Source organism: Zea mays, chromosome 9 (genome assembly GCF_902167145.1).
Source record: "Zea mays cultivar B73 chromosome 9, Zm-B73-REFERENCE-NAM-5.0, whole genome shotgun sequence".
NCBI lineage: Eukaryota > Viridiplantae > Streptophyta > Magnoliopsida > Poales > Poaceae > Zea > Zea mays.
In genome coordinates this window covers 154,560,446-154,587,107 of record NC_050104.1, presented here as the reverse complement: position 1 = coordinate 154,587,107, position 26,662 = coordinate 154,560,446, and the positions used below count along the sequence as shown (strand labels likewise).

The 26,662-nt window shown below is 47.2% G+C and overlaps 3 protein-coding genes across 4 annotated transcripts; all 3 read left to right on the top strand.

The window, feature by feature from the left end:
* Positions 1-212: 212 nt before the first annotated feature.
* Positions 213-5,485, top strand: LOC100282353 (uncharacterized). The gene is given in 2 exon segments (NM_001155265.1): positions 213-555; positions 5,094-5,485. Coding segments are annotated over 2 exon segments (396 nt in total). The 5' UTR covers positions 213-336; the 3' UTR covers positions 5,271-5,485.
* A 2,997-nt stretch (positions 5,486-8,482) lies between these two features.
* On the top strand, positions 8,483-9,883 carry LOC100274154 (uncharacterized). The gene is made up of 3 exons (NM_001365818.1): positions 8,483-8,749; positions 9,130-9,290; positions 9,442-9,883. Exons 1-3 carry the CDS (start codon positions 8,581-8,583, stop codon positions 9,631-9,633), a joined length of 522 nt encoding a protein of 173 aa, NP_001352747.1. The 5' UTR covers positions 8,483-8,580; the 3' UTR covers positions 9,634-9,883.
* A 1,753-nt stretch (positions 9,884-11,636) lies between these two features.
* On the top strand, positions 11,637-17,862 carry LOC103639468 (cysteine-rich and transmembrane domain-containing protein WIH2). 2 transcript variants are annotated; one of them, XM_020544195.3, is made up of 3 exons: positions 11,637-11,996; positions 12,070-12,331; positions 12,697-17,862. In XM_020544195.3, the coding sequence occupies exons 1-3, from the start codon at positions 11,765-11,767 to the stop codon at positions 12,749-12,751; spliced, it is 549 nt and encodes a 182-aa protein (XP_020399784.2). In that variant the 5' UTR covers positions 11,637-11,764; the 3' UTR covers positions 12,752-17,862. The 2 variants fall into 2 exon arrangements, with proteins under 2 accessions (XP_020399784.2, XP_023156809.1); XM_023301041.1 differs by lacking the exon at positions 12,697-17,862 and having other exon boundaries at positions 12,070-12,633.
* The last annotated feature ends 8,800 nt before the right edge of the window (positions 17,863-26,662 follow it).

Here is a 26,662-nt window from a genome sequence, read left to right as displayed (position 1 = left end):
TTTTACTCTTTTTTATTTAAAATGAAGCTGGAGTCCAATCAATCTCTGTGAAGACATATCAAGGAAAACAAAGAAAGAACAAAAACATAAGTTTGTTTTCTTTCGAGGAGAACAAAAACATGAAACGAGAAGACAAATGAACAGTTTGACGGGCCGGCCCTGACAAACCTGGGCCAAGAATAAATAGGCCCATAGACTTGTATATAGGGTCTAAAGTGACTGAAAAGTCCCGCATGTTCTCCTGCCTCCGCTCCGCCGCCGCAACAACCATTTCCTTCTCTAGCCGCCGCCTCCGATCCCCTCCCGAGGCTACAGAACCAGTTCATCCAGGCGCGAATGGCGGCGGCGAGGAGCCTGCTTCTGAGGCACCTCCGCTTGGCGGCGGCCCCGTCAGCGGCGTCCGTGAGGCCGACGGCGTCGTTGCATGAGGCCCTGTGGGGGCAGCGGTGGATGTCTTCGGAGGATGCCAAGGGCTCTTTCCTGGACAAGAGCGAGGTCACTGAACGCATCATCAAGGTCGTCAAGAGCTTCCCGAAGATCGATGACCCCTCCAAGGTATAAACATTGCTGTCACACTCTCCCTACCGTTGGCTAGCTGGGACAAGAGGTGTTTGATGAGATCAAACCGACAATCGAATGGAATCCATGCAATAGCTTCTCTCCGAGAAACAAATGTTGTATATAAACCTAGACGGAGCTGATTGTTGGATCTATTAGCAGTGTGCAATAATGATAACTTGATAAACATTTCTATGTGTTCGATTAAATTTCGAAGAGTGGTTTCAGTGTGGCAAAACGTGTGCAAGTTGTGCTGTTGTTACTAGTGTTACTTCAACTTGAGTTTGTTCATTAGTGTGCTATGCAGTACGGATACAGATAGACGTATCAGTATCGGAAGGATACACATATGTGGATATGGCATTTATTCAGAAAAATGATGCACCTATACATTTTATTTTTTTAATAAATAAATAAGAATGCAAATTAAAATTGTAAAAGTCAAATTGGAGGGTCCATCTATTTGATGCACTTGCGCCGCACTACCCAAATTTGGAGATGCCATCTATTCAATGCAAGCAATCAAGCATGGGAAACACTAATCATGAAGGCTGAAGGAGATGTGAGGAACACACAAAGTCAAGCAAGCAGAACTGCAGAAGTTGAGTAGATCAAATATGAAAAAGTGATGTGCTCATGGAAGATCGTCGACAGCTTGCTTTGCTGCTGAATCGTCCTCTTCCATGCACCCACCCCTGCATCGTGGGAAACTGGAAACTTGCCGCTGCCATGGCAGACTAGTGGGTGCTCCCCATCACGGTGCTCCTGGCGCAACGGTTCAGAGAGAAGTTGATTGATGGAGCAGAGGGGGCAAGAGCTTCTCTCTAGAGGCCGGCGAGCCGTGCCGCACCTCCTGTGCAGCGCACGTGTGCGCAGCAGGCGGCGTGAGAGGGTGGGGGCTCGTCGCCAGCTGGCGGCGGCGGTAGCTGGTAAGTGGTGACACATCTCTAGAGCTGGAAGCAAGCGCGTGTATGCGCAGGAGGCGGGCACTGTGCAACCATGCCAGGCCTTGGGGTTAGGTATGGGAGATAAGGGAGTACTTGTTGGGCTAGGCTGTATTCCATAGGCTGATACATATCAGGTCACATACTCTATATTTCCTAATCTAAACAAAACTCGGGTACTCGCAGGATATGTATACAACCCGTATCGGTGGTGTATGCGTATCAAATACGTATCTGATACGCGATACAACACCTTCCTGACGTATCTGTGCTACAGAGTTAGCATGGATAGTTCATCGTTGGTACACTTTAGCCAATAGCCTAATACTTAGGGCAATTGCCTAATTTGTTAAGAAATGTTTTATTTTCTTACTCAAATGAAATTTAGAAATGACTACTAATGGAATGGCATGTTTTTCTTGTGAAAACATGCATTAATGTAACATTGGGAGTTTTCTATATAGTTTTTGTTTAAGTTTATTTGTTTATTTGGGATTTTTTACGGTCAAGATTTTCATGGGTAAATCAAGCGGAACACTACTAGGTGCTGATTTGTTCAGTGTAAACAGTTGCTTGGATAGTTTCAAGAGATCAAGGCCCTGTTCGGCATCCAGAAGCGTTTTGGATTCTTGCGAGAATCGGTAGAATCACTGCCAAACAGGTTTGATGAGAAACATTTCACTCGAGAATCACTAGAAACATTTCTCATTTTTATGCCTAGCAAGGAGAAACACCTGCTAGCTGGTTTCGCGTGATTCTGATTATTGGCCCCCCTTCTGTATAAGCAACCACAATTTTTTAGTTAGTTCTTTTTAAGTGAAATAAGTTAAAATAGGCTGTATTTAGGTTATTCACCCATAAAAAGTTCTGTTTTTAAGAACATTTTTATTTACATGTTTTTTTTATAAATATATATTTTTTGAATCAGAATCTAGTCTACCAGCCAAACGGTTTTACGAAGTGATTCTGATTCATCACCAATAAACATTTCTTGAGACAATCTGGATCTGAAATGTTTCTGTGAGAGTTTGAATCCCTACCAAACGCACCCTAAATTGATTAGGAATTAGCATAGCTATATTGAGATTCAGCATCAAGAAACCAAATGAAGAAATCACTAAACAAACACAAGTGTCTACAAGTGAAACCAGTTAGCAGGCTTAAACTTACATAGACTAACATAAGAGCATCTCCAAGAGCCTCTCTTAAACTTATTCTCTAAATCATCATTTGGAGAGCCATTTGAATAAAAACCACGCTCTATATCTTTTCACTCTCTAACAACTTTGCTATATCTCTTGCACACTCTAGAGAGCCAACCCCGCTGTCCATCATTGGCTGGCAAGAAATTTGGAATAGAGAATGTCCGTATTTGGATATCTAATTTAAGAAGTTGGAGTTTTTTTTCACCAAAATATCTATTCCTATGAATTAGGAAGGATATAAATAGGTTCTTGGAGTTGCTCTAAAGTCTGACTAACCTTAGTGGCTATGGATTAGGCAGTTGGTTCAGTTATGGACAGTATTCTCTTATACTTCTGAACAAGCACTTGAGCTGAGGACTTACAAATTTAAGGGGATTGAAATTAAAACTAGATTTTTTTTACTATAATTAGGATGAAGCTAGCTACCGCATGAGAGCTTCTCTTCTTTGTTTTCAAATCTCACTATTCTCTGCTTGCCTACTGGCAGGGTAGCACTTGTGAGAACATGAGAAATCAAGCATTTAAATTAACTCAGGCTGTCAGGCTTTCAAGTTGCTGAGCATATCGATATTCTCAATATTTGTAGGTGCTCTAGCTACTTAGCTAGTGTGAAGACATGAACGCCAGCACTTAATATTAATAGTTTCATCATGATATGAGCATATCGATATTCTCAATATACTGTATTTTTAGCCTTTTTTCATACAATGTAGAAGATATTATACAAATAAGAAGCATTCATTTACATGCATATAAAATAGCACATAGTACAATGTAGTAAGGAGTGACAACCTTTCGTTCTTTATTTCTTTTTAAAGAACCTCAGTCGAATTATTCCAGGTTACAGCAATACCCGTGGTGTCTATTTAATAGTTCTACATTAGCTATTTGTTACAGAAGTGTCTAATCACCATCTTATGCCTGCATTGGTGTAGTTCATGCATAACATCATCAATATATCCATTCATGTAGTTGGCCAAGCTCATCAGGGAAATCATGAGATGCAGCATTTGTTACCTTCGTCTTGTGTTCCTGTCTTCCTGATGCTCATTTGTTGCGATCAATGCATTGCCATGGATATGAAGTTTCTGCTGTTGCTTTTGTTGGCATTGTTGCCTACTCAGTTTTGCACAACTGGTCCTTGGAGTTTCAGTCTGCCCATTCATTTGGTTATATGCCTCTGCACGTGGCAAGAAAACCACATTTCCTCTTTTGCTCTGTTTTCCTGGTCGCAAAACAGTTAGTTGCTGCTTTGCCAGAGCAAATCTTGGCAGATTAATGGCTCCTTTCATTACTCTGTCGTTGCACAGAAGTATCCATGTTTTCATTATCTTGGTGTTGTCACTGCCGTTAGCGATGTGAATTTATTTTCGCAGCCTATAGAGTATAGACTTGTCGCTTGGGGGGGGGGGGGGGGGGGGGTTGCTGTCTGTACTCCATTGTGACGTTGAGGATTCTTGCAAGATGCGAGGCAAGTTAGATTCTACCATAATCTAACTTATATATAATTTAGGAGATAATGATGCGAGGCAAGTTCCATTGTGTGTTCCTTAATTCTTAGCTGATTATGTAGTGATAGTAAGTAGGGTCTAAACTAGTTTTTTCTGAGATTATCTCTGTTCTCATAAATTTATTTGTACTGCAATTCAAAACTCATATTTTTCTTGTTTCCGTCTTCCTGAAAAAATATTTTTGCAACATTGGATTGCAAAATTATTGAAAATTAATTTTAGGCTATTACTGATCTATAGTATGTTTTCAGGATTTATTCCATACTTTGAAGTAAATTGACGAGCACAACTATATGAATTTCAGGATTTTAAAAATTTAAAAATAACGAATCTTTATGGGCTTCAAAGTTTTTGTCTGGGTCATGTAGTTGATCCACATGAACAGTTACTGAATTATCTAGGTCGTGTAGCTATAACACAGCACTGTAATTCCATAGATAGGTTAATGTTATCAGTGAGGGTAAGCTTTAGACAGACACTACTCCAGAAATTGGTGGTCTTAGTTTAGAAGTTGGTGCTCCATGCATGGTAACTACGGAAAATCAGCAAGAATAAGTTAGAACTGAGAATTGTTTATAACAGCCCTAACTCATTTCTGTCAGCAATCTAGTTTGCTGCCTGTTATTGTACTTATGCGTGACACTGACAGAACAAGAAAACCTGTGCACGGAAAAAAAACTGCTCAGGTTTTGAGCTGCTAGCAGGTTTCCATCTTGCTTCAGTCATATTACTCCTGTTACCTTTTTCTTTTCTCTAATCCGTAAATTTCTAATGAGTAAATGCTGTTGAGACATGAGTGTTTGGTTACATTTTTACCTGCAAGCTTAAACGTTTGATGACAAATCATCAGTCAGTTTGTTCCCATTGGCCTGTAGGTGACACCAGATGCCCATTTCAAGAATGATCTTGGCCTAGACAGTTTGGATGCAGTGGAGGTTGTCATGGCCCTGGAAGAGGAATTCAGATTCGAGATACCTGACAATGAAGCTGACAAGATTGACTCCGTCAAAGTTGCAGTTGACTTCATTGCCTCACACCCGCAAGCGAAATGATAAAGATGCGTTGCCTGGTATAGCAAAGCTATATCGTCATTAATCTCTGTTTATGAAGAAAGTTCAGTTTGAAGATGTACACTACCGTGCCCATTTGGATACTTCTGCTGATGCTACTGTCCTTTTTGGAACGAATTTTGCTACTGTGGATTGTCTGCACTAAATAAAATGTTTGAACCTGAGAAGGAACTTGGATGCCGTTTGGTTCACGAAATGTAACGTAAATGGTAATGGTAATGATTGACACTCGAATATCGACAGTAACAAATTTGAATAAGACGATATCCATTTATAGTGTGGTATCGATTACGGTTGGACTTAAACAAACACGATTTTATATAACGAGTCGATTCATTATAGGATCTTGTGACTCGATTCGTTATAACTCATTATATAACGAGTCGGCTCGGCTCATTATACTACAGAGCTAGAAGTGTAGCTTGACTCGTATCATTACATGGCTTGAGCTAGCTCCATTGGCTCGTGAGACAGTCATAAAAAACAAGGACATCAATAATTTAACATTACAAGACCAATATCAACTTCAAATTAATCTATTAATAAATAATAATATAGTTATTATAAGCATCGTAGATCAAATGATCCATTCATCATCTAAATTACCATAGATGAAACATCCATACAAAATATCAATATATAGGAAGCAGGGTGTAATCCTATAAGTTAATCCATCATCCAACATCAAATATGTTGCATTGTAAGTGGCACCAGCCAACAATGCAACAAGTGAGCAATCACATCCAATATCCATGTTATATGCAAATACAACTATGCAAGCAAAAGCAACCACACCCATCTACATGTCCACATGCCCTAATATAGTGATACTAGCTTGTGACCTTACACATCAGTCATTCACAATCATATGTTACTATTCAGTCTTAGACTCATGCGTCATGGACTCATGATCACACTCGTAGTCTAACCGGGAGTCAATTTGTTGCGGCGGCTGGTGAGGATGTGGAAACTGAAGATTTTAGGTTTCTTTGACCATTTGTTCTTTTTGGACTCCATGGGCTACTCGGTTGAGTTGATTTGGCAGTGGGTCAATAGCCATGGTCATAGGTCATGGTCTCTAGGAATGGTGGTTTGGCTTGCCTATCTCATGAGCTAGCTCGTGAGCTGGCTCGAGCTAGCTTGTTAGCAATCTGAGCTTAGTTGTTGGCTTGACTTGTTACAAAACACTAACGAACCCAGCTAGGTCGAGTCGAGCCACTAATGAGACGATCCAAGCGAGTTATTGAGCTTCTAGTTTTTTTTGTCTATTCCTACTTTCACTTCATGTTTAGCTCTGACATCATTTGGGTGATGAACAACATGGATGAGAACCATGGCTATGTTGTCTCGTCTGGCTTGTCGATGACATTGAAGATCGCGATGAGCTGACCTGCCTCATTAGTGGTCGTGAAGAGAGGGAAACACATGTTGACGAGATCCACCATGACACAACCGAGCAACCATGTGTCAACGAGGGCATCCTAGTCGGACTTCCCCCAACAATATCTTGACTGTTGCTTCTGCACTTGAGACTGTCTCTACTACGTACTTAGCCTGAATGGAAGCTAAGATCTAGACTCTTGTTGGCTCTACTTGTGCTCCTGGTTGTGGTACTGAGCTGGATTCAAAGGCCTTCGAGTCATGGTCTTGAGAGCATTCATGGAATTGACATGTAATCCTCATCAAAGTTGTCTATAATGTCGTAGTGTTGAGCATATAGACTAGCGAGCTCTGTCCACTCGATAGCCATGATGGTCTCGTCTTGCTCATTAATAGAATCCGTGTTTGTCAGTCTGGCTGCTTGGTGTGCATGTCGCAAATCCCGCTCCTTTGTTGTCCATCTATCACAGAAGTCATCTCGCAGATGGGAAACTAAATAAGGGACTCAACCAACTCCTTGATAGACTAGGTACTCTATGTGCCAATCTCCCTCATTTAAGTAGGTAATAGATCGAGTGGTCATAGAGCGACTACACGAGATCAGATACCCTTTACTATGGTGTCCTCTGTATCAAGATGACAACATCAAAGGTATTGAACTCATATTGTGAGACCAAAGCACATACTACTATAGGATTTTCAAATCCTCCTTATATCCACGTTTCGCTAGTAGGGTCCTCCTCATAACGTCATTTAGGATATGGCACATAGGTGTGAATTCATAATGTGCAATGAGACCCATCTGGAACGGTAGTATGAAAAAAGATGCAACATGTGTTGCACTTAAAAACTCTATTGTGAGGGCGTCTCGGTGGGTCTGTTGTGCTATATAGCATAAATTGTGTTGGCGGGTAGTAAACTTTGTAAGTCTAAGCCTCTCCTTTAGTAGCACTCGCATAGAGTGTCACACAACTTCTGAAGTTAAGTTGAAAGTGTTTGCGGTTTAGATACATTCTAAGAGAAGCATATAATTCATGAACCTAAGACTCGATGTATAATCTTGGCCATTTTAAGAGATCTATCAAACATGTAGATGATTCTGATAAGGAAAAATCTCCTTCTATAGCAATAACATCATATTTGTATGAGCCACACGAAAAGCTATATGAATAGTACTAATTAGTGGCGCTACTACAATGCTACAAGTTTTGAAATATAACATTATGATTTGTGGAATGTAACCGAATATTGTGGAAGGATTTCAACACATATTGTTTTTTACATTGAGTTTTGGCTTCATTTTTATGGACTTACATACTACAGAGACGTTTGGTATGGCTCTGTTTCTTCCTAGAGCAGCTTCGCTACAAAACTCCAAGGAGAAACAAACGAGTTACTCTGAAGATCTCTAAAGATCTATATGTGGCTTCAAAACTCTTGCAACTTTAGAATTGAAGTATTTAGGTGGCTATTGACAGCTCATCTTTCAAGTTTTGCTCTGGGAAGATCCACGCCGACAAAAAAGGAAAAAAAAAATCTACGTATCCACCACGTGTCACGTGCTCCCGTTATATTACGAGACCGCGCAGGCCGGACAGCTACCGTGCAACGTCGGCAGTCGGCATCATCATGCTTGACTCGCCGCTCGCGTTGCGCGCCAACCACCCTATAAAACGTTCGGCGCCGCTAGCGCCCACGGTTCAGTCGCCCACCTCGCTTGCCCGGCTCCCCCTCCTCTCCCGGCTCCCGCCACAGAAAAAGACACGAGGAGCGCGCGTGCTCGCCTCGGCAGGCACGCATTTCAATGGGCAACTGCCAGGCGGCGGAGGCGGAGGCGGCGACGGTGCTGATCCAGCACCCCGGCGGCGGCGGCACGGAGCGCGCTTACTGGGCGCTCTCTGCAGAGACCGTCATGGCGGCCAATCCGGGCCACTACGTCGCGGCCGTCATCACCACCGCGCAGCCGGACGCGGGAGACGGAGCAGCCTCTTCTGCTGCCGCGCCCGTGAAGCACCTCAAGCTGCTCCGCCCCGACGACACGCTCCTGCTCGGCCGCGTCTACCGCCTCGTCAGCTTCGAAGGTACTGTGCGTGCGTCGTGCCCTGGACTGGCGCCGAACGGGCTCATACGTTACGTTGCTGGCCGTGTTAGGCCCGGCCGTCATCTTGCTGCGCGCGCATCAGGTCCTTGCGTGTTCTTGCACGGAGCTACGGATAAAGATGAATTGTGTGTCTTGTTCGGTTTGAATGGCCGTATGTTACCCGGCGCCTTTCTGAACTTTCTTGGCGCGCGCGGCGCGTCAGTATTTGGACATGAATGGCTGAATGCCACAGTTTCACCATCGTTTCCAAACAGTTCTTTCCCTCTCTGCCTTCCTTTTTCTCATGTCGATGTCGCTTTTGCCGTCGATCCGACTGATGAACACGAATGAACCCGTGCGTGGGTGTGTCTGCATGAGCAGAGGTGCTGAGGGAGTTCGCGTCGAACAAGCGGCAGGTGAAGCTGAGCCGCGTGACGGTAAGGGCCAAGGACGAAGACGAGGACGTGAAGCCGGCGTCGAAGCATCGCCGCGCCAGTGGCGACGTCGGAGAGCGCAAGGAATCCGAGAGGTCACTCGCCAAGGTACGCCGGGCCCCTCCACGGTCTTCCGTTTGCAGCCTCCAACCACTGATCTCGCCGCGATCACGTCCCCCGTGCCGCGTTTGACAAGCCGCCGCCGCCGCCCCGTGTAGTTACTTACGCCGCGCATTCACTCCCGTTGCTATCGGTCCAGGTCCTGCGCCAGACGGAGGAGCTGGAGCCGGAGGCAGACCCGTCGTCGGGCCCCAGCGCCAAGCACAGGCAAGCCGACACCGACACGCCAGCCGACCTGGAGGCCCTCCTGCCGCACAGGGCGCTGCTCGGCCACCGAGCCGCCCGGCAATGGAGGCCCGCGCTGCAGAGCATCGCAGAAGGCGGAGGGTGAGTGGCCGGGATAGCTCCGTGCAAAGTCAGTCGCTATTTGCGAGGTAGACAGCGTATTGTAAAAATAAGTTTACACTGGCAACATTGTGTATGTCGACGTGTATAACATTGTTTTGTAATGTGTCTACGTAGAAGAGTTTGAAAAATAGAGTGATATAAGGCGTATGATATGGATTCGATGGTGTGTTTGTAAGGTGGCAGGCGAGTAGTGGCATACGCCATCGCATAAAATCTCTAGTCTATTTCTTGCGAGCTCAGTCATCACTCATCACCATGGACGTTTATGGTTCGATTTGACGTGGTTTTCGAGCGTAATAAAAGAAGCACATGCATTAGTCGTCGTTGCTTCGAGTCGAAATGCATGCCATAATAATGCAGCTACACGATGTTAACGTGCCCGATCGAGACGGGGCCTTTTTTTTTTTTGTTGTTTTTGCGTTATTTGAAACCTGAATTCTGAATCGTCCCTGTCGGTTGGCGCGTCCGGAGTGCAACTCAGCTTCTGTGACTTCCGTAATGCAGTCGACAACCCAACAAACTTTGATAAAAGATATATACTTGATACCAATACTTATTACACCAAATCAATATTACTAAATCAATTGTAGAATATATTTTATACTAAATTTATAGAAAGATGATAATGTTAATATACAATTACATCTTTTTGAGAAACCCAGAGAGTACCACTGGGCATAAAATCCGAGCCCAAAACCCAAAGCTCGAAATTCCCGAGACCGTAGCCGTTTAGCCTGAATCTCAGTACCCAAATAATTCACGCGGGTAACAAAACTTAACACCCGATTTTAATTCGGTCCTAATTGGGTATCACGTTACGGTACCCGAAATACCCGTTTGGTCCAAATTGTTTCCTGTTCGACTGCTCGCCTTACTGCTACAACGTTGCCTTGTTATTGCTGTGTGCTGCACCTGCACTGCTGCCTTGCTGTTGCTGCGTGTTGCCTGTTGTGCGTGTGAGACCGTGAGTGTGGACAGTGAATCAACTTGGTCAGTGACGTGTGACTGTGTAGACCGTGAGCTGTGGTCAGTGATCAATGATGCTAGGTTGCTTTGATGTGAGTGATGCTATGTGAAAAAAATTAAATTAATGCTTATTGGGTAGGTTTGCTTCCTGGTTTTCATTGTCTATTTACATTAAATATTATTGTTTGCTGCCGGAACGTACAAAGCTAACCACAGTGAAGCAATGTAGCGGATAAGCTTGTAGTTCAAAATTGGGTAGAACGGGCTACCCAAACCCGAACTCAAAAAATTCGGGTACCCGAAAATTTGGTTACCCAGTATATAAAGCTTGTGTTCGGGTACCGTTTCAAGATACCCGAAATTTAAAAAGCCCGAAAAGCCTGTCCCAAAATTTCGGGCCAACCCGAATGCCTAGGTCTACCAGAGAGTCTTACCTTGTGATTGGTATGTTGCCCACATCCGTCTAGGCTGAGCGCGTGTATTGACCAAGAAGCAGCCGCTGTTTGATTAACTACATAGAGCCAGGCTGAGGCTGCATCCGTAGATGCAGCATAGGTAAAAAATATATTGCTTTGCTGCATACGCTTCGGCGTTCAGTTTCTAGCGGGCCATCCTCGCTAGAGCCAGGCGCTTCTCGTCCGCCTATCAATCAGCCGGTTAACCTCTGAATGCACGTGCAAAGTCATACTAGATCTCTTGCCGCGTGATTAGATGCCCAACTGAGTACGGCGTAGGTCCTCTGCGTACCGTTGACTGTGCATGTCTGGTGATTAGTAGGCTGCACCTGTCGATCCTGGTCTGCACGGGCGGATGCAGCCTAGACGTTTTTTTTTGCCCGTACACCTACATGCGTGGAGACGTGGGAAGGGAGGTTATCTGTCCATTCAGGCTGGGAAGGGAGGTTCTCTGTCCATCCACGCTGCAGCGAGCCCGGTGTCATCGAGCCTAGCTACCAATCACGCCAATTAATGATTTCCCGAGCAGTTCACAGGTATCCTTTGCTTGCAGCTGTGACCTGAACGGACCCAGGGTTCGGCCCGCTGCTGTCCGCTGATGCATGAAGTGCCCAACGCAGCGAGCCGTCGAAGCCTGCCAGGAATAGCTATAGGTTGGCTCTTGCGTCCACAAAAACGATCGACAAAACTGGCATGATCCTCCTTCCTCTGTCGTTCCCTCGGCACCCTCACGCGTTCCCCCTCTCTATTCTTCTCGAAATCCAACGCGAACACCACCAACACCACCATCGCCCCTGCGATTCCTATCCCAATCCCGCCGTCGCTCCGGCGGGGACGATGAGCTACTACAATCCCCACGGCCATGGCGGCGCGCCCCCGTCTTCGCCGTGCCCCTCCCCGTCTCCGCCCCCGCCGCCGCCCCAAGGTGACTCCTCCGACCTCATGTTCCTCTCGAGATGCCGACGTGCCTTTCAATCTGACCTGACCTGACCTATCAGGGTACCCAATGGACCCGTACGCGGAGCGCGGGATGGAGCACCACCACCACCACCAGTACGGGCCGCCTCCGCCGCAGCCGATGTACGCGTCGCCGTACGGGCAGCCGCCGCCGCCGCCGATGTACCAGCAGCCGTACGGACAGCCGGTGTACGCGTCGCCGTACGGACAGCCGCCGCCGCCACCGGCGATGTACCCGCCGCCGTACGCGCAGCCGCCGCCGCCGCCACCACGGAAGACCGGCGCGTCGTTCGCGGAAGGATGGTACGTACGTACGTGCCCGAAAGAAACCGCCGTGCGCGCTCCTGCTGTTGGGCCGTTGACACGTCCGCGGGCTGTCAATGTCATTGAGAGGCCAAGCCATGCGTGCAGACATCAGACGGACCGAAAGAAAGGTCGCAACGGCTGCCAGACCTTTGTCGCTAGCCGCATGCCGCCATGATCAGCCCACTGTGAGCAGGTTTTCCATGCCTGTTACTCGTGCAGAGAAGGAAATTTAACTCGTGGTGATTAGTTATGAACTATTACCATGATGATAATAACGTTATCGATGGAGTATTAGTGTCGCTACAATTTCGTATCCTGCCAGCCGTAGTGTTGTGAAAAAAGATATATTTTGCCGGTGGCAGCTGTGCAGGGTTTGCCGCAATCTGTTGCTGCTGCCTCATGGACGCATGCTTCTGATCGTGTGGTCGACCACAAGCCCAAGAAACGACGTCTTCCTCCTGGCCTGGGTCAGGGTGCCCATCAGCGAGGAGATCAACCACCGCGTTGAGCAGCTGGTGGTAGCCTGGCGCCGTTTGCATCTCTGCACCGGGAACGAAGCTGGAGTTGCACGTAAAGCTGACAAAAGAAGCAACCATGATCGACTAACGGCTGTTTTTCTACATGAGGTGGTTTATCGTTAGTATATTCTATAAATTTTGTGAAATGAACCTATTCCTCATATTATTATATTAATAATTATTAGTCTATAAAGAATAACATAATAATGGATCAACTTATTATATTCTATTACACAAACCAAACAAAAAAAAGAAATGAGAAGATAATTGATCACCTTATTCCTCAAACCACACGTTGTAATTGTGTTGAGATCCTAGTCACGCAGCTGCTAGCCATGAACAGAAGCGTTGTAATTGTGCTGTAGATTTTTCGTGTACATAGTGATATATTGATCCGTGCATAAAGGACTGCAGCAGTGATGCCCATGCATGATGTTTCTGTTGAGCAATGTGTGTTCCATTCTACTCCTAGCTACTAGTCCTATCCGACTCCACTTTTTAGTGTACGTGATCATATGTTTGCAGTCCATTATCCAACATGCTCACTGATGCGATTAATATATTTATTCTTTAAGTGTTCAATAATTATCTAATATGTTGTTACCTCATTTATTTATTGAGTAAGAACCTACATGATAGAATATGGATTTATAGTCCTTCAGTTTATAGAATAACTAGTTAGATACTCGTGTGTTGCGACGACACACAAAACATTTAACAAAATGTTAACACATAATGATTACAATACCATTATGAGGTCTAGTAAGAGCATTACCATGCTCAAAATCTGCAATGAGTTTCGACTCACATGAGGGTCCGGATGTATTAGGGCTTGTCTGGGATAAAGGGTAATGAAGGGGCTAGAATCCCTCACTATTCAAAATTGAGTAGCGATGTATTCTAGCCCCCTCAATCCACTCTATTATCTTTGATTCTAAACAAGCCCTTGTGGTTTTTGCCACATCCAGCGCTAGGGTAGCTGTCCAGAACTGTAGAGAGAAATCACGATTATCATAATGAGGGTGCAAAAAGTGCACTGCAAAGTTGAGCTCACCCCTTCATTTTTCCAATGTTTTCACAACACAATCTAGAGGTACCTGGCGCCATGGACTAAGTCCTTCCCTTGAAGTTTAATTCTGCACTGGAAAAGGTCTTGACATCACATCATTAAATGTCACTTGAATCATGCATTATGAATCCTTACATTAATTAGAAAAAGTGGGAATTTAGCACCAACCCCAGTACGTTGGTCAACTCAGTTGGAGTGAGGGTGCAACTGATCAGAGCTCCACTGCATGCAGCAGAAGCGATTACTTAGACATATGGCCTACCAACCTCATAGTCTCTGTTTGGAATAAGAATGTAAAATAAGGACACTTATTGTGTCATTTCCTTGAGTGAAGAATCAAGAAAGCAGAAGCCAAATGCCGGTGTTTAAGTGATAGGAACAGAGATGGATACTCAAAGAAAAAGTATTATGATATGGTGATGCAGGTAACAACTGACATGCTAGTGAACATGATACAGTTAATTGGTCCATCTGCTATATTACCGTCGAAGCAAAGTACAGGTTCCATGTGCCCCCAACTTTAAAGTAGATGGCATCATGGAAACATATAGGTACCATTTAAAATTGTGTAAGCTGACAAGGAAGACGACACGAGGAGTAAGTTGTGATTAGTCCGAAAAATTATATGCAGTTAATATATCCTTATCTTCAATAGGTATTGCACGCATCACCTAACAAAATCACTATTCTGTTGAGACATAAGAACAAAAAAATGAACAGAACAATGGTTTGTAGGGAGTCAATCAGCATAAAAACGGAAAACGAGCATAAGGTTGTTGTATGTTTTTCCCATGGAAAAGCTGTTAGCTCAGCATCAATTATCTAAGAAAACCACCAACATAGAGAAAAGATGAAGAAAGCTACCAACAAAACAAAACATAAATAAGAGATACAAGATGTAGGAGTTTGTTAATGAAGAGATAAGGTTGATGGAGAGCACACATATTGAAGTACAATGGAAGCTTCTTCTCCAGCTCTAGTTTAAGATTTGTTTCAGACTACAAATATTGTTGTAACACATGGAATATGTTTGTCTTTTGCCATGAAAAGGAACATTTATATAAATTAATGAAATGGCATGTATGTTCCAAACACATGGTTCCTGGATATTTAAATATAGACATGAGTATATTTATATTTTTATTCTATAGAGACGAAATGGAACTACATAATTGGCTAAACATATTGAATTGTAGGATTACTTCTTATGTCTTCTTTATTCAAGTGCACTTTCTAATTTGCCATGAAGAACCCTTCCCTAATATGTGACCAAGAGGCTACTTCTTTTATCATGAGTGTTCCTACCTGCGAGACTATATGCAGAAACACCCACAGATGTTCTATCGATCATGTTAAGGTATAGCTATAATATCTATTGTGTTCTAGTTAAAAGGATAATTGGATTGGGTTTTTGAAGGATTTTAGTTTCAGTTTGGAGTTGCAAAACGGATTCAATTACAAATGTGTTTGTTCAATTATATAGAAAAATGTTTGTACCAGAAGTAATATACGAAATTCTGTAAACCTACAGATGCAAAATGCGAGAGATGATCTGAATAAATTATAAAAACGTTTTGATTAACTGTAATTATCATACTTCACACCATGCAAATTGTTTGAAACTAACTGTTTGAAGGAGAAGCGAGTGGTATGTGTTGGATCTTTTATGGGCTTGGCCCATTTATTGAATAAACTCTATGGTGTGTAATGATGGAGAATACCAATAGCACCACATTGGAAGTCCAAGGGTCTTTTGCCTTGACTTATATGGTGGGATTTATTCCACTTAACTTGAGAAGTCAAGAAATGGACAAGGGTGTGCCACACGCGCGCGCGCGCCGCCGCCACCGCCGGCCGGGCCGAGCGTGGCGAGGCGAGGCGAGGCTGCCGAGTGACCCTGTCTCTTCGTCAGCCAGCCGAGTGACCCTTCTCCTTCAGCTGCCGACTCATGGCGTGACTCGGCTAGAGCTGGCCGACTCTTGGCGTGACTCGGCGACCTTTCTCCTTTAGCTTCCCTCTGCGAGAGGTTAAATAGAGGAGCACCCATGTCACTCGGTACACGCGAGAACACTCTGCGCGCACAGAGAAGCGAGAGGGCAGGTGCCTCCGAAGCCGGTGTCGTTCGAGACCTTGCACGAGGGATCGACAATTAGGTTTTTGGGGAGCGTCTACGCGACTGCCCAAAACATCTCCAACATGACAAAAGAAGCTGGCCAAGGATCTGGATCATCAGAGCGCATCGGAGGGTATGATCGTTTTATTTATTTCCTGTTTTGTGTTCTGGATATTTTATATGTTTCATATATTCATCTATGTTGTTTCATATTTAGGAATGATTTTATCTCATCTGTTCTGTCTTATTGTAATATGATAGATCTGTCTGTTTTAATTTTACAGCCATGCTGTTTGTGTTTCTATCTGTTTATTTTCAATCGTCCAGTCAGTTTACATGTTTATCGTATTTATATGATTTATATAATTCATATGCTTTATGTTCTCATGATCCATATTGTTATGGATATATTTGATGTCATGATTAATTATCTTTTATATGTCATCATCATAATATTAATTTATGGAATTAAAATGATACGAAAAATGCCTATAAGTCTAACAATCCAAAAACCTAATGTTAGGCATTTTTCTATCAGAGGTTTTGCTGCTGTGCTAAAGCCTGATCCTTTTGATGGTAAAAACTTTTTGATATGGAAAGCTAAGATGGAATTGTGGCTAACTGCAATGTCTTGTTTTCATGCCGCTGAGGGCAAGCCTGCCAACTTACCTCCTGAGGATGAGGCTAAGTTTAAGGCTGAAGACAACCTCTTTCGAGGTGCAGTGATTAGCGCACTTGACATAAAATTCCAGAAAAGCTATATCATCCTTTCCACGGGGAAAGAGCTGTGGGATGCTCTTGTTGGAAAGTTTGGAGTTACTGACGCTGGTAGCGAGCTGTATCTCATGGAGCAGCTGTATGACTACAAGATGGTTGAGAACCGATCTGTAGTGGAACAGGCTCATGAGTTTCAGGCACTAGCTAAGGAACTCGAACTTTTTCCTTGTCCTTTGCCTGATAAGTTTGTGGCTGGCGGTATAATCGCCAAGTTGCCACCTTCTTGGAAGGACTTTGCTACCTCTCTCAAACATAAGAGACAAGAGTTCAATGTGGAAGAGCTCATTGATACTCTTGATGTTGAGGAAAGAGCTAGAACAAAAGACAATGGAAAAGGTGTGGAGACCTCTACTGCTAATGTGGTGCAGAAGAGAAACTTCCGCAAGTTTAACAAGAAGAAAAACCAGAATAAACCAGAGAACGCGAATAAACTTGTTCAAACAGCACAGTTTAAAAAGAAGAACAACAATAACAAGGGAAAGGGAGGATGCTTTGTCTGTGGCAGTGATCAACATTGGGCAAGAGAGTGTCCTGATCGCAAGTTCACTCAAGACAAGAAATCAGGTAATGTTGTAACCACTGAAACTGAAGGAGGAACATATGGGTATGGTAATTCTTTACCATTTGTTCTCTCAGTTTGTAATTCACCTGAGTGGTGGATGGACAGTGGTGCAAATATTCATGTGTGTGCTGATGCCTCTATGTTCTCCTCCTATCAGGTCGGGAGGTCTGGCGCCTTGTTGATGGGAAATGGGTCGCGTGCTCATGTTCTTGGTGTTGGTACGGTCATTCTGAAGTTTACTTCGGGAAAGACGGTGCCATTGAAGAGCGTGCAGCATGTGCCCTCTATCAAGAAGAATCTCGTTAGCGCTTCTATGCTATGTCGAGATGGATACAAAGTTGTTCTTGAGTCTAATAAATGTGTTGTGTCGAAACATGGTACTTTTGTTGGTAAAGGATATGACTGCGGAGGCTTGTTCCGCTTATCACTGCATGATGTGTGTAATAAACTGGTGAATTCTGTTCATTTTTCTGATGAGTCAGATTTATGGCATTCACGTTTTTGTCATGCAAGTTTTGGCTGTCTTATGCGGTTAGCAAATATAAATTTAATTCCTAAATTTAACTTGGTCAAAAAGTCTAAGTGCCATGTGTGTGTTGAATCAAAACAACCCCGCAAGCCTCATAAGGCTGCTGAGGCGAGGAGTTTGGCACCTCTAGAACTTGTTCATTCTGATCTGTGCGAGATGAATGGAATTTTGACCAAAGGTGGTAAAAGATACTTTCTCACTTTTATAGATGACTCCACTAGATTTTGTTATGTGTATCTCTTAAAAACAAAAGATGAAGTGTTCAATTATTTTAAGGCCTATAAAGCTGAAGTTGAGAACCAACTTGAGAGGAAAATAAAACGTTTAAGGTCCGACCGAGGTGGAGAATATTTCTCTAATGTGTTCGATGAGTTCTGCGTGGAACATGGTATTATTCATGAGAGGACACCGCCATTCTCACCACAATCCAATGGGATTGCTGAAAGGAAAAACCGCACTCTAACAGATTTGGTGAATGCCATGTTGAGTACAGCGGGATTATCCAAGGCATGGTGAGGTGAGGCAATTTTGACAGCATGTCATGTCCTGAATAGAGTTCCAACAAAGAACAAAGAGATCACTCCATTTGAGGAATGGGAAAAGAGAAGATTAAATCTCTCATATTTGCGCACTTGGGGTTGCTTGGCTAAAGTGAATGTGCCAATCAACAAAAAGCGTAAACTTGGGCCTAAAACTGTTGATTGTGTATTCCTTGGGTACTCTTTTCACAGCACTGGGTATAGGTTCTTAATTATAAAATCCGATGTGCCTGATATGTATGTTGATACTATCATGGAATCAAGAGACGCAACATTTTTTTGAGAATGAGTTTCCCATGAAGAATACACCTAGTGATACAAGTCATGAGACTATAATTCCCCATGAGCACGAACTGTCGATTCCTATAGATCATGCTGAGGATTCTCACGTGCACATCCCTGAGGAGGATGACACTATAGTCACTCGAAAGAGCAAGAGACAGAGGATTGCAAAATCCTTTGGTAATGACTTTATAGTGTACCTTGTGGAAGACACACCAACTACCATTAGTGAGGCATATTCCTCTCCTGATGCTGACTTATGGAAGGAAGCAGTAAGGAGTGAGATGGAATCTATTATGTCTAATGGAACTTGGGAGGTCGTTGACCGTCCTTATGGTTGTCAACCTATAGGTTGCAAATGGATCTTCAAGAAAAAGCTTAGGCCTGATGGTACAATTGAGAGGTACAAGGCTAGGCTTGTGGCCAAAGGATATACCCAAAAAGAGGGTGAAGATTTCTTTGACACCTACTCACCAGTGACTCGATTGACTACAATTCGCACATTAATAGCCGTGGCAGCCTCTTATGGTCTTATCATTCATCATATGGATGTTAAGACAACTTTCCTAAATGGAGAGTTGGATGAGGAGATCTATATGGATCAGCCAGAAGGGTTCATTGCGGATGGTCAAGAGAACAAGGTGTGCAGGTTGATAAAATCATTGTATGGCCTAAAACAAGCACCTAAGCAATGGCATGAAAAGTTTGATAATACTCTTACGGCAGTTGGCTTTGTTGTAAACGAATCTGACACGTGTGTGTACTATCGGTATGGTGGGGGTGAGTCTGTTATGTTGTGTCTTTATGTTGATGACATCTTGATCTTTGGATCAAATCTCAATGTGATTGAGGAAGTTAAAAATCTTCTATCGAGCAATTTCGAGATGAAAGATTTGGGAGAGGCTGATGTCATTCTAAACATCAAGCTTGTTAGAGAAGCTGATGGTGGGGTAACTTTGTTACAATCCCATTATGTGGAAAAGGTATTGAGTCGCTTTGGTTTTAGTGACTGTGATCCTGCTCCAACACCTTATGACCCCAATGTGCTATTAAGAAAGAATCGGAGAATAGCAAGGGATCAATTGACATACTCCCAGATCATTGGCTCGCTCATGTACCTTGCAAGTGCAACAAGGCCAGACATCTCTTATGCTGTGAGTAAGCTAAGTCGGTTTGTGTCGAAACCAGGAGATGATCACTGGCGTGCTCTTGAGAGAGTGTTGCGGTATTTGAAAGGTACTATGACATACGGTATTCATTATACCGGAAACCCAAAAGTGCTGGAAGGCTATTGTGATGCCAACTAGATTTCTGATGCTGATGAGCTTTATGCCACAAGCGGATATGTGTTTCTGTTTGGAGGTGGCGCTGTTTCCTGGAAGTCTTGCAAGCAGACTATCTTAACGAAGTCTACAATGGAAGCAGAACTCGCAGCATTAGACACTGCTGGGGCTGAGGCCGAGTGGCTTCGTGATTTCCTATTGGACTTACCGGTAGTTGAAAAACCGATACCGGCTATTTCCATGAACTGTGACAACCAAACGGTGATTACAAAGGTTAACAGTTCTAGGAATAACATGAAGTCTACAAGGCATGTTAAGAGGAGATTGAAATCTGTCAGAAAGTTGAAAAACTCCGGAGTTATAACTGTGGATTATGTCCACACATCAAATAATCTGGCAGATCAATTCACTAAGGGTCTATCACGCAATGTGATAGAAAGTGCATCGAGGGAAATGGGTATGAGACCCATGTGAGATCTACTCTAGTGGTAACCTGCTCTATGTGATCGGAGATCCCGTGAAGTAGAGTGGAGAAACAAGCTAGGAGTAGATTGTGAGGAAAGATCCTTTCTTTAACTCATTTCTGATGCACATCTTTCCTATCTGTAAGGCAGGATGGTTTTTACCTTAATGTATTCCAAGAGTCTTATAAAGGTGAGATGTTGTCCTACAGAACATCTTCTGAGGAATACACCTATATGAGTCAGACTGCTAGTCACGGTCTATGGGACTTGGGTAATCCCTAAATACTCATGAAAGGCACTGAAGTGTGACTTATATGCTTCTAAACAGCGGGAATACCCTTTTGCAACCTAGTATCAGCAAAGGATTTGAGTGAATCTTATTTCGCACAAAACTGTCAATTCAAGGCATAGTCCATTGTTCAGTTGTGAATGAGTGAAACTCTTATTCTAGATGGATGTTCAACTTAACAGTCTCCATCGAAACACTGGTATATCAAAGGATTGTGATTCTGATACTTCATCATTACAAACCCTAGAGTTTGGTGGTCCGGACTTCGACAACGTGGGGCTGGTCGACGGCGGGCGTCGTCACCTCCAGCGTGTCGGGCTCGTCGGCTTGGCTCCCGGCGGCCCCTCCTGCCGGAGGGCGGCTGCCGCGCCGTGTGCACGGGAGGACCACCCAAGATGCCGCGCGCCGCTAGGGCGGCGTTCGTGTTCTGGGGTGGTCCTGCCTTTGCACCGGGATGGCGCCCTCACGCGGAGGTCGGTGCCCCACTCGCCCAGGAGGATTTGAGTGGGGATCTGCCGGGGGGCTGATGGCCCCTGCCATCGGTGTCGAGGCGGAGGCGGCTCGAGAAGTCCCCGTCACCGACGGGATCACCGCCACCATCCGCGCTTCGGGCCTCCGGTTCTTCGTACTTGTCCTCGCCCCTCGAGCGCCGGTGTGGGCGAGGGCAAGATTGCAGCAGCGCCCACCCTGAGGCCTGCGCTGCTGCGGCTCGACCATCCGGAGCGGGGGTCGTTGTCGTCGTAGTCAGAGCGGGCGGCGGCGAGCCGCTCGTCAGTCTTCTGTTGCTCCGCAGGCCCACCCCCATCGAGTGGGGTTGTTCGTACCTGCGGAGGGGGAACCAGAGTTCCGTTTGTAATGGCACTTTGAATGCCAGGGTTCTTTGTTCATTGTGGCTGTCGAGGCCTGAACATGTATGTAATTTTGGCACGGAGCCGTGTTTTTTCCTCATTTTCGAGCACTAAGACTCGCCTGTTGATTATCTGAACCGCTTCACCAAGCATGAGTCGCCCCGTGTCAAGGTGACGAGTGAGGTATCCGTATCCCGGAGGCGTAGGAATCCCTCGGCTCGATCGGCCTTGTTGTCTGAGGCCCTCTAGCTTAGTTAAAGAGAACCCTTGGCCGCTCTTCGACGAGCCGAGGCCAGGGGTAGCGATATCAGCACGAACAGAGGCGGAGTTGGCTCGAAAATGAAAACCTGGTTGGCCGGAGCCTAACCGGGTTGTCCGCCAGCGGGGCCGATGCCGGAGTTGATCAGCCGAGGCCTCGGATCGGGCTGGCGCCCTTGGAAGATGGTTGGCCGAGGCCCCAGGGGTAACCGGCCGAGCCGCCTGCTCGGGCCGGATTCCCGGAGAAGTCCCTGGACCGCGTCGCCGTCCGAGGCTGGGTCGGACCTCGCTGAAGGTGTCGTTGATGCCGAGGGTGCTACAGCCCCCTTCCAGCGTGAAGACCCGAGCCTGCAGGATCAGATTGTCTTGTAGCGTGTGCCTTCTGCGGCCGCTGAGGCCAGAACACACACCCTCGCTGCGTTGTAAAGCTGTGTCTCTTTTCCTCTTATTTCGAGTATCTGGACTTTTTTGTCGGTAACAGGGATGTTTGTGCGAGCGAGAGTTGCTTCTCGCGGAAGGTGATGAGTGAGGTATCCGTATCCCGGAGGCGTGGGAGTCCCTCGGCTCGGTCGGCCTTGCCGCTTACGCGTACTTTCACCCGTCCATGAGGCCCTGTCACCGACTCAGTCGAGAAGGCTCGAAGGATCGCTTCGGCAGAAGAGCTTCCGAACGTAAAGACTTGTTCGGTCCGCGGAATCACTTTATCCGAACGCGAGTTACTTATCGCAGAAGGTGATGAGTGAGGTATCCGTATCCCGGAGGCATAGGAGTCCCTCGGCTCGGTCAGCCTTGGCTGCTTACGTGTACTCCGTCGTTTTCAGGATCCGCTTTTCGAAGTAGTCAAAAAGCACGAAAGATATTCTGCTAAAAGAGATCTTTTTTCGAGGAAAATTTTGACGCAGAGGGGTCCCCCCCCTTTTAGCCCCCGAGGGAGGGTCGGGCTTTGCCGAGGCGAGGCCGACCCTTCCTTGATGACTAAACTTTGCGTGGGTGCGAGGTATATGAACAACTTGAAAACATCTTAAGGGTAGAAGCGACGTAGCTGTTGGATGTTCCAAGCGTTGCCGTAGACCTCGCCTTGACTATTGGCCAGCTTGTACGTTTCGGGCTTCAGAACTTTGGCGATGACGAATGGCCCCTCCCAGGGGGGTGTGAGCTTGTGCCTCCCTCGAGCGTCTTGCCGCAGCCGAAGCACCAGGTCGCCCACCTGGAGGTCTCGGGGCCGGACCCCTCGGGCGTGGTAGCGTCGCAGGGACTGCTGGTACCGCGCCGAGTGTAGTAAGGCCTTGTCCCGAGCCTCTTCCAGCTGGTCCAGCGAGTCTTCTCGGCTAACTTGGTTGCTTTGATCGCTGTAGGCCCTCGTCCTCGGGGAGCCGTATTCCAGGTCAGTGGGCAAGACGGCCTCGGCCCCATAGACCAGGAAGAACGGCGTGAAACCTATGGCTCGGCTCGGCGTTGTCCTCAGGCTCCAGACCACCGAGGGGAGTTCCTTCATCCATCGCTTGCCGAACTTGTTGAGGTCGTTGTAAATCCGAGGCTTGAGCCCTTGTAGAATCATGCCGTTGGCACGCTCTACTTGCCCATTCGACATGGGATGAGCCACGGCGGCCCAGTCCACCCGGATGTGATGATCCTCGCAGAAGTCCAAGAATTTTCTGCCAGTGAACTGGGTGCCGTTGTCGGTGATGATGGAGTTTGGGACCCCGAAGCGATGGATGACGTTGGTGAAGAACGCCACCGCCTGCTCGGACCTGATGCTGTTCAGAGGTCGGACCTCGATCCACTTGGAGAATTTGTCGATGGCGACCAGCAGGTGCATGTAGCCCCCGGGCGCCTTGTGCAAGGGACCGACGAGGTCCAGACCCCACACAGCAAAGGGCCAGGTGATGGGTATCGTCTGCAGAGCCTGAGCGGGCAGGTGGGTCTGCTTCGCATAGAATTGGCACCCTTCGCAGGTGCGGACAATTCTAGTGGCGTCAGCCACCGTCGTTGGCCAGTAGAAGCCTTGCCGGAAAGCATTTCCGACAAGGGCTCGAGGCGCTGCATGATGGCCGCAAGCCCCCGAGCGTATCTCTTGCAGGAGTTCCTGACCTTCGGTGATGGAGATGCATCGCTCGAGGATGCCCGAGGGGCTGCGGTGGTAGAGCTCCTTCTCATCGCCCAGCAAGACGAACGACTTGGCGCGTCGCGCTACCCGCCGAGCCTCGGCTTGGTCGAGGGGTAGCTCTCCTTGGCGGAGATATTGCAGGTACGGGGTCTGCCAATTTCGATCAGGCGCGGCCCCGCTCTGCTCCTCCTCGACGTGCAGTGTCTCGCCCTCGGGGGCCGAGGGTACCTCGGGCTGAACCGAGGGCGCCTCGGGCCGAACTGAGGGTGCCTCGGGCTGGGCCGAGGGTACCTCGGGCTGGACCGAGGGTGCCTCGGGCTCGGGCGTGTCGTCGATCTTGACGGAGGGTTGATGCAGATCCTGGGAGAAGACGTCCGGGGGAACCGTCGTTCGCCCCGAGGCTATTTTTGCCAGCTCGTCCACAGTCTCGTTGTAGCGCCGAGCGATGTGGTTAAGCTCGAGCCCGTAGAACTTGTTTTCCAGGCGTCGAACCTCATCGCAGTAGGCCTCCATCTTCGGGTCACGGCAGTGGGAGTTCTTCATGACTTGGTCGATGACGAGCTGCGAGTCACGTCGGGCGTCGAGGCGTCTGACCCCTAGCTCGATGGCGATCCGCAACCCGTTGACCAGAGCCTCGTACTCAGCCACATTGTTGGACGCCGGGAAATGGAGGCGTAGCACGTAGCGTAGGTGTTTCCCGAGGGGCGAGATGAAGAGCAGGCCCGCGCCGGCTCCCGTCTTCTTCAGCGACCCATCGAAAAACATGGTCTAGAGCTCTGGTTGAATCGGAGTCGTCGGCAGCTGGGTGTCGACCCATTCGGCTACGAAGTCCGCCAATACCTGGGACTTGATGGCCTTCCGAGGGGCGAACGAGATTGTCTCGCCCATGATTTCCACCGCCCACTTTGCGATCCTGCCCGAGGCCTCTCGGCACTGGATGATCTCCCCCAGGGGGAAGGATGACACCACAGTTACCGGATGAGACTCGAAGTAATGTCGCAACTTTCGCCTCGTCAGGATCACTGCATACAACAGCTTCTGAACTTGTGGGTAGCGGATCTTGGTCTCGGATAGTACCTCGCTGACGAAGTAAACTGGCCTCTGAACGGGCAATGCATGCCCCTCTTCTTGCCTCTCGACCACAATCGCGGCGCTAACCACCTGAGTGGTCGCGGCGACGTAGACCAAGAGGGCTTCTCCATCAGCTGGGGGCACCAAGATAGGCGCCTTTGTGAGGAGCGCCTTCAGGTTCCCGAGAGCTTCCTCGGCCTCTGGGGTCCAAGCGAAACACTCGGCCTTCCTCAAGAGGCGGTACAGAGGCAGACCTCTTTCGCCGAGGCGTGAGATGAAGCGACTCAGGGCCGCGAGACATCCCATGACCCTCTGTACGCCTTTTGAGTCCTTGATGGGCCCCATGCTGGTGATAGCTACGATCTTCTTCGGGTTGGCTTCGATGCCTCGCTCGGAGATGATGAACCCCAAGAGCATGCCCCGGGGCACCCCGAAGACACACTTCTTGGGATTGAGCTTGACGCCTTTCGCTTTGAGACATCGGAATGTCACTTCAAGGTCGGAGAGGAGGTCAGAAGCCTTCCTTGTCTTGACTACGATGTCATCGACGTAGGCCTCGACTGTGCGAACGATGTGTTCGCCGAACACATGGTTCATGCACCGCTGGTACGTCGCGCCCGCATTCCTCAAACCGAACGGCATGGTGACATAGCAGTACATGCCGAAGGGCGTGATGAAAGAAGTCGCGAGCTGGTCGGACTCTTTCATCCGGATTTGGTGATACCCTGAGTAGGCATCGAGGAAGGACAGGGTTTCGCACCCAGCAGTGGAATCCACGATTTGATCGATGCGAGGCAGAGGGTAGGGAACCTTCGGACATGCTTTGTTGAGACCAGTGTAGTCTACACACATCCGCCATTTCCCCCTTTCTTTCTCACAAGCACAGGGTTGGCAAGCCATTCGGGATGGAATACCTCTTTGATGAACCCTGCTGCCATTAGCTTGTGGATCTCCTCGCCTATCACTCTGCGCTTCTCCTCGTCGAATCGGCGCAGAGGCTGCCTGACGGGTCGGGCTCCGGCCCGAATATCCAGCGAGTGCTCGGCGACATCCCTCGGTATGCCGGGCATGTCCGAGGGACTCCACGCAAAGACGTCGGCGTTTGCGCGGAGAAAGTCGACGAGCACTGCTTCCTATTTGGGGTCGAGCCCGGAACTGATCCGGATCTGCTTGGAGGTGTCGCCACTGGGGTCGAGAGGGACGGCCTTAACCGTCTCCGCTGGCTCGAAGTTGCCGGCATGACGTTTCACGTCTGGCACCTCTTTGGAGAGGCTCTCCAGGTCGGCGATGAGGGCCTCGGACTCGGCGAGGGCCTCGGCGTACTCCACGCACTCCACGTCACATTCGAACGCGTGTTTGTACGTGGGGCCGACGGTGATGACCCCGTTGGGGCCCGGCATCTTGAGCTTCAGGTAGGTGTAGTCGGGGACGGCCATGAACTTCGCGTAGCATGGCCTCCCCAGTACCGCGTGGTAGGTTCCTCGGAACCCGACCACCTTGAACGTCAAAGTCTCCCTTCGGAAGTTGGAGGGCGTTCCGAAGCAGACGGGAAGGTCGAGTCGTCCGAGGGGCTGGACGCGCTTCCCGGGAATGATCCCGTGGAAGGGCGCAGCGCCTGC

What these genes read in the sequence shown, in the direction of transcription:
- LOC100274154 (NM_001365818.1), top strand. Translation starts at nt 8,581, where the DNA reads ATGGCGGCCAATCCGGGCCACTACGTCGCGGCCGTCATCACCACCGCG. An exon ending in CCGCCTCGTCAGCTTCGAAG is followed by an intron (nt 8,750 to 9,129) that starts GTACTGTGCGTG and finishes CTGCATGAGCAG; the next exon opens with AGGTGCTGAGGGAGTTCGCG. An exon ending in CCGAGAGGTCACTCGCCAAG is followed by an intron (nt 9,291 to 9,441) that starts GTACGCCGGGCC and finishes CTATCGGTCCAG; the next exon opens with GTCCTGCGCCAGACGGAGGA.
- LOC103639468 (XM_023301041.1), top strand. Translation starts at nt 11,765, where the DNA reads ATGATCCTCCTTCCTCTGTCGTTCCCTCGGCACCCTCACGCGTTCCCC. An exon ending in GCCCCCGCCGCCGCCCCAAG is followed by an intron (nt 11,997 to 12,069) that starts GTGACTCCTCCG and finishes CTGACCTATCAG; the next exon opens with GGTACCCAATGGACCCGTAC.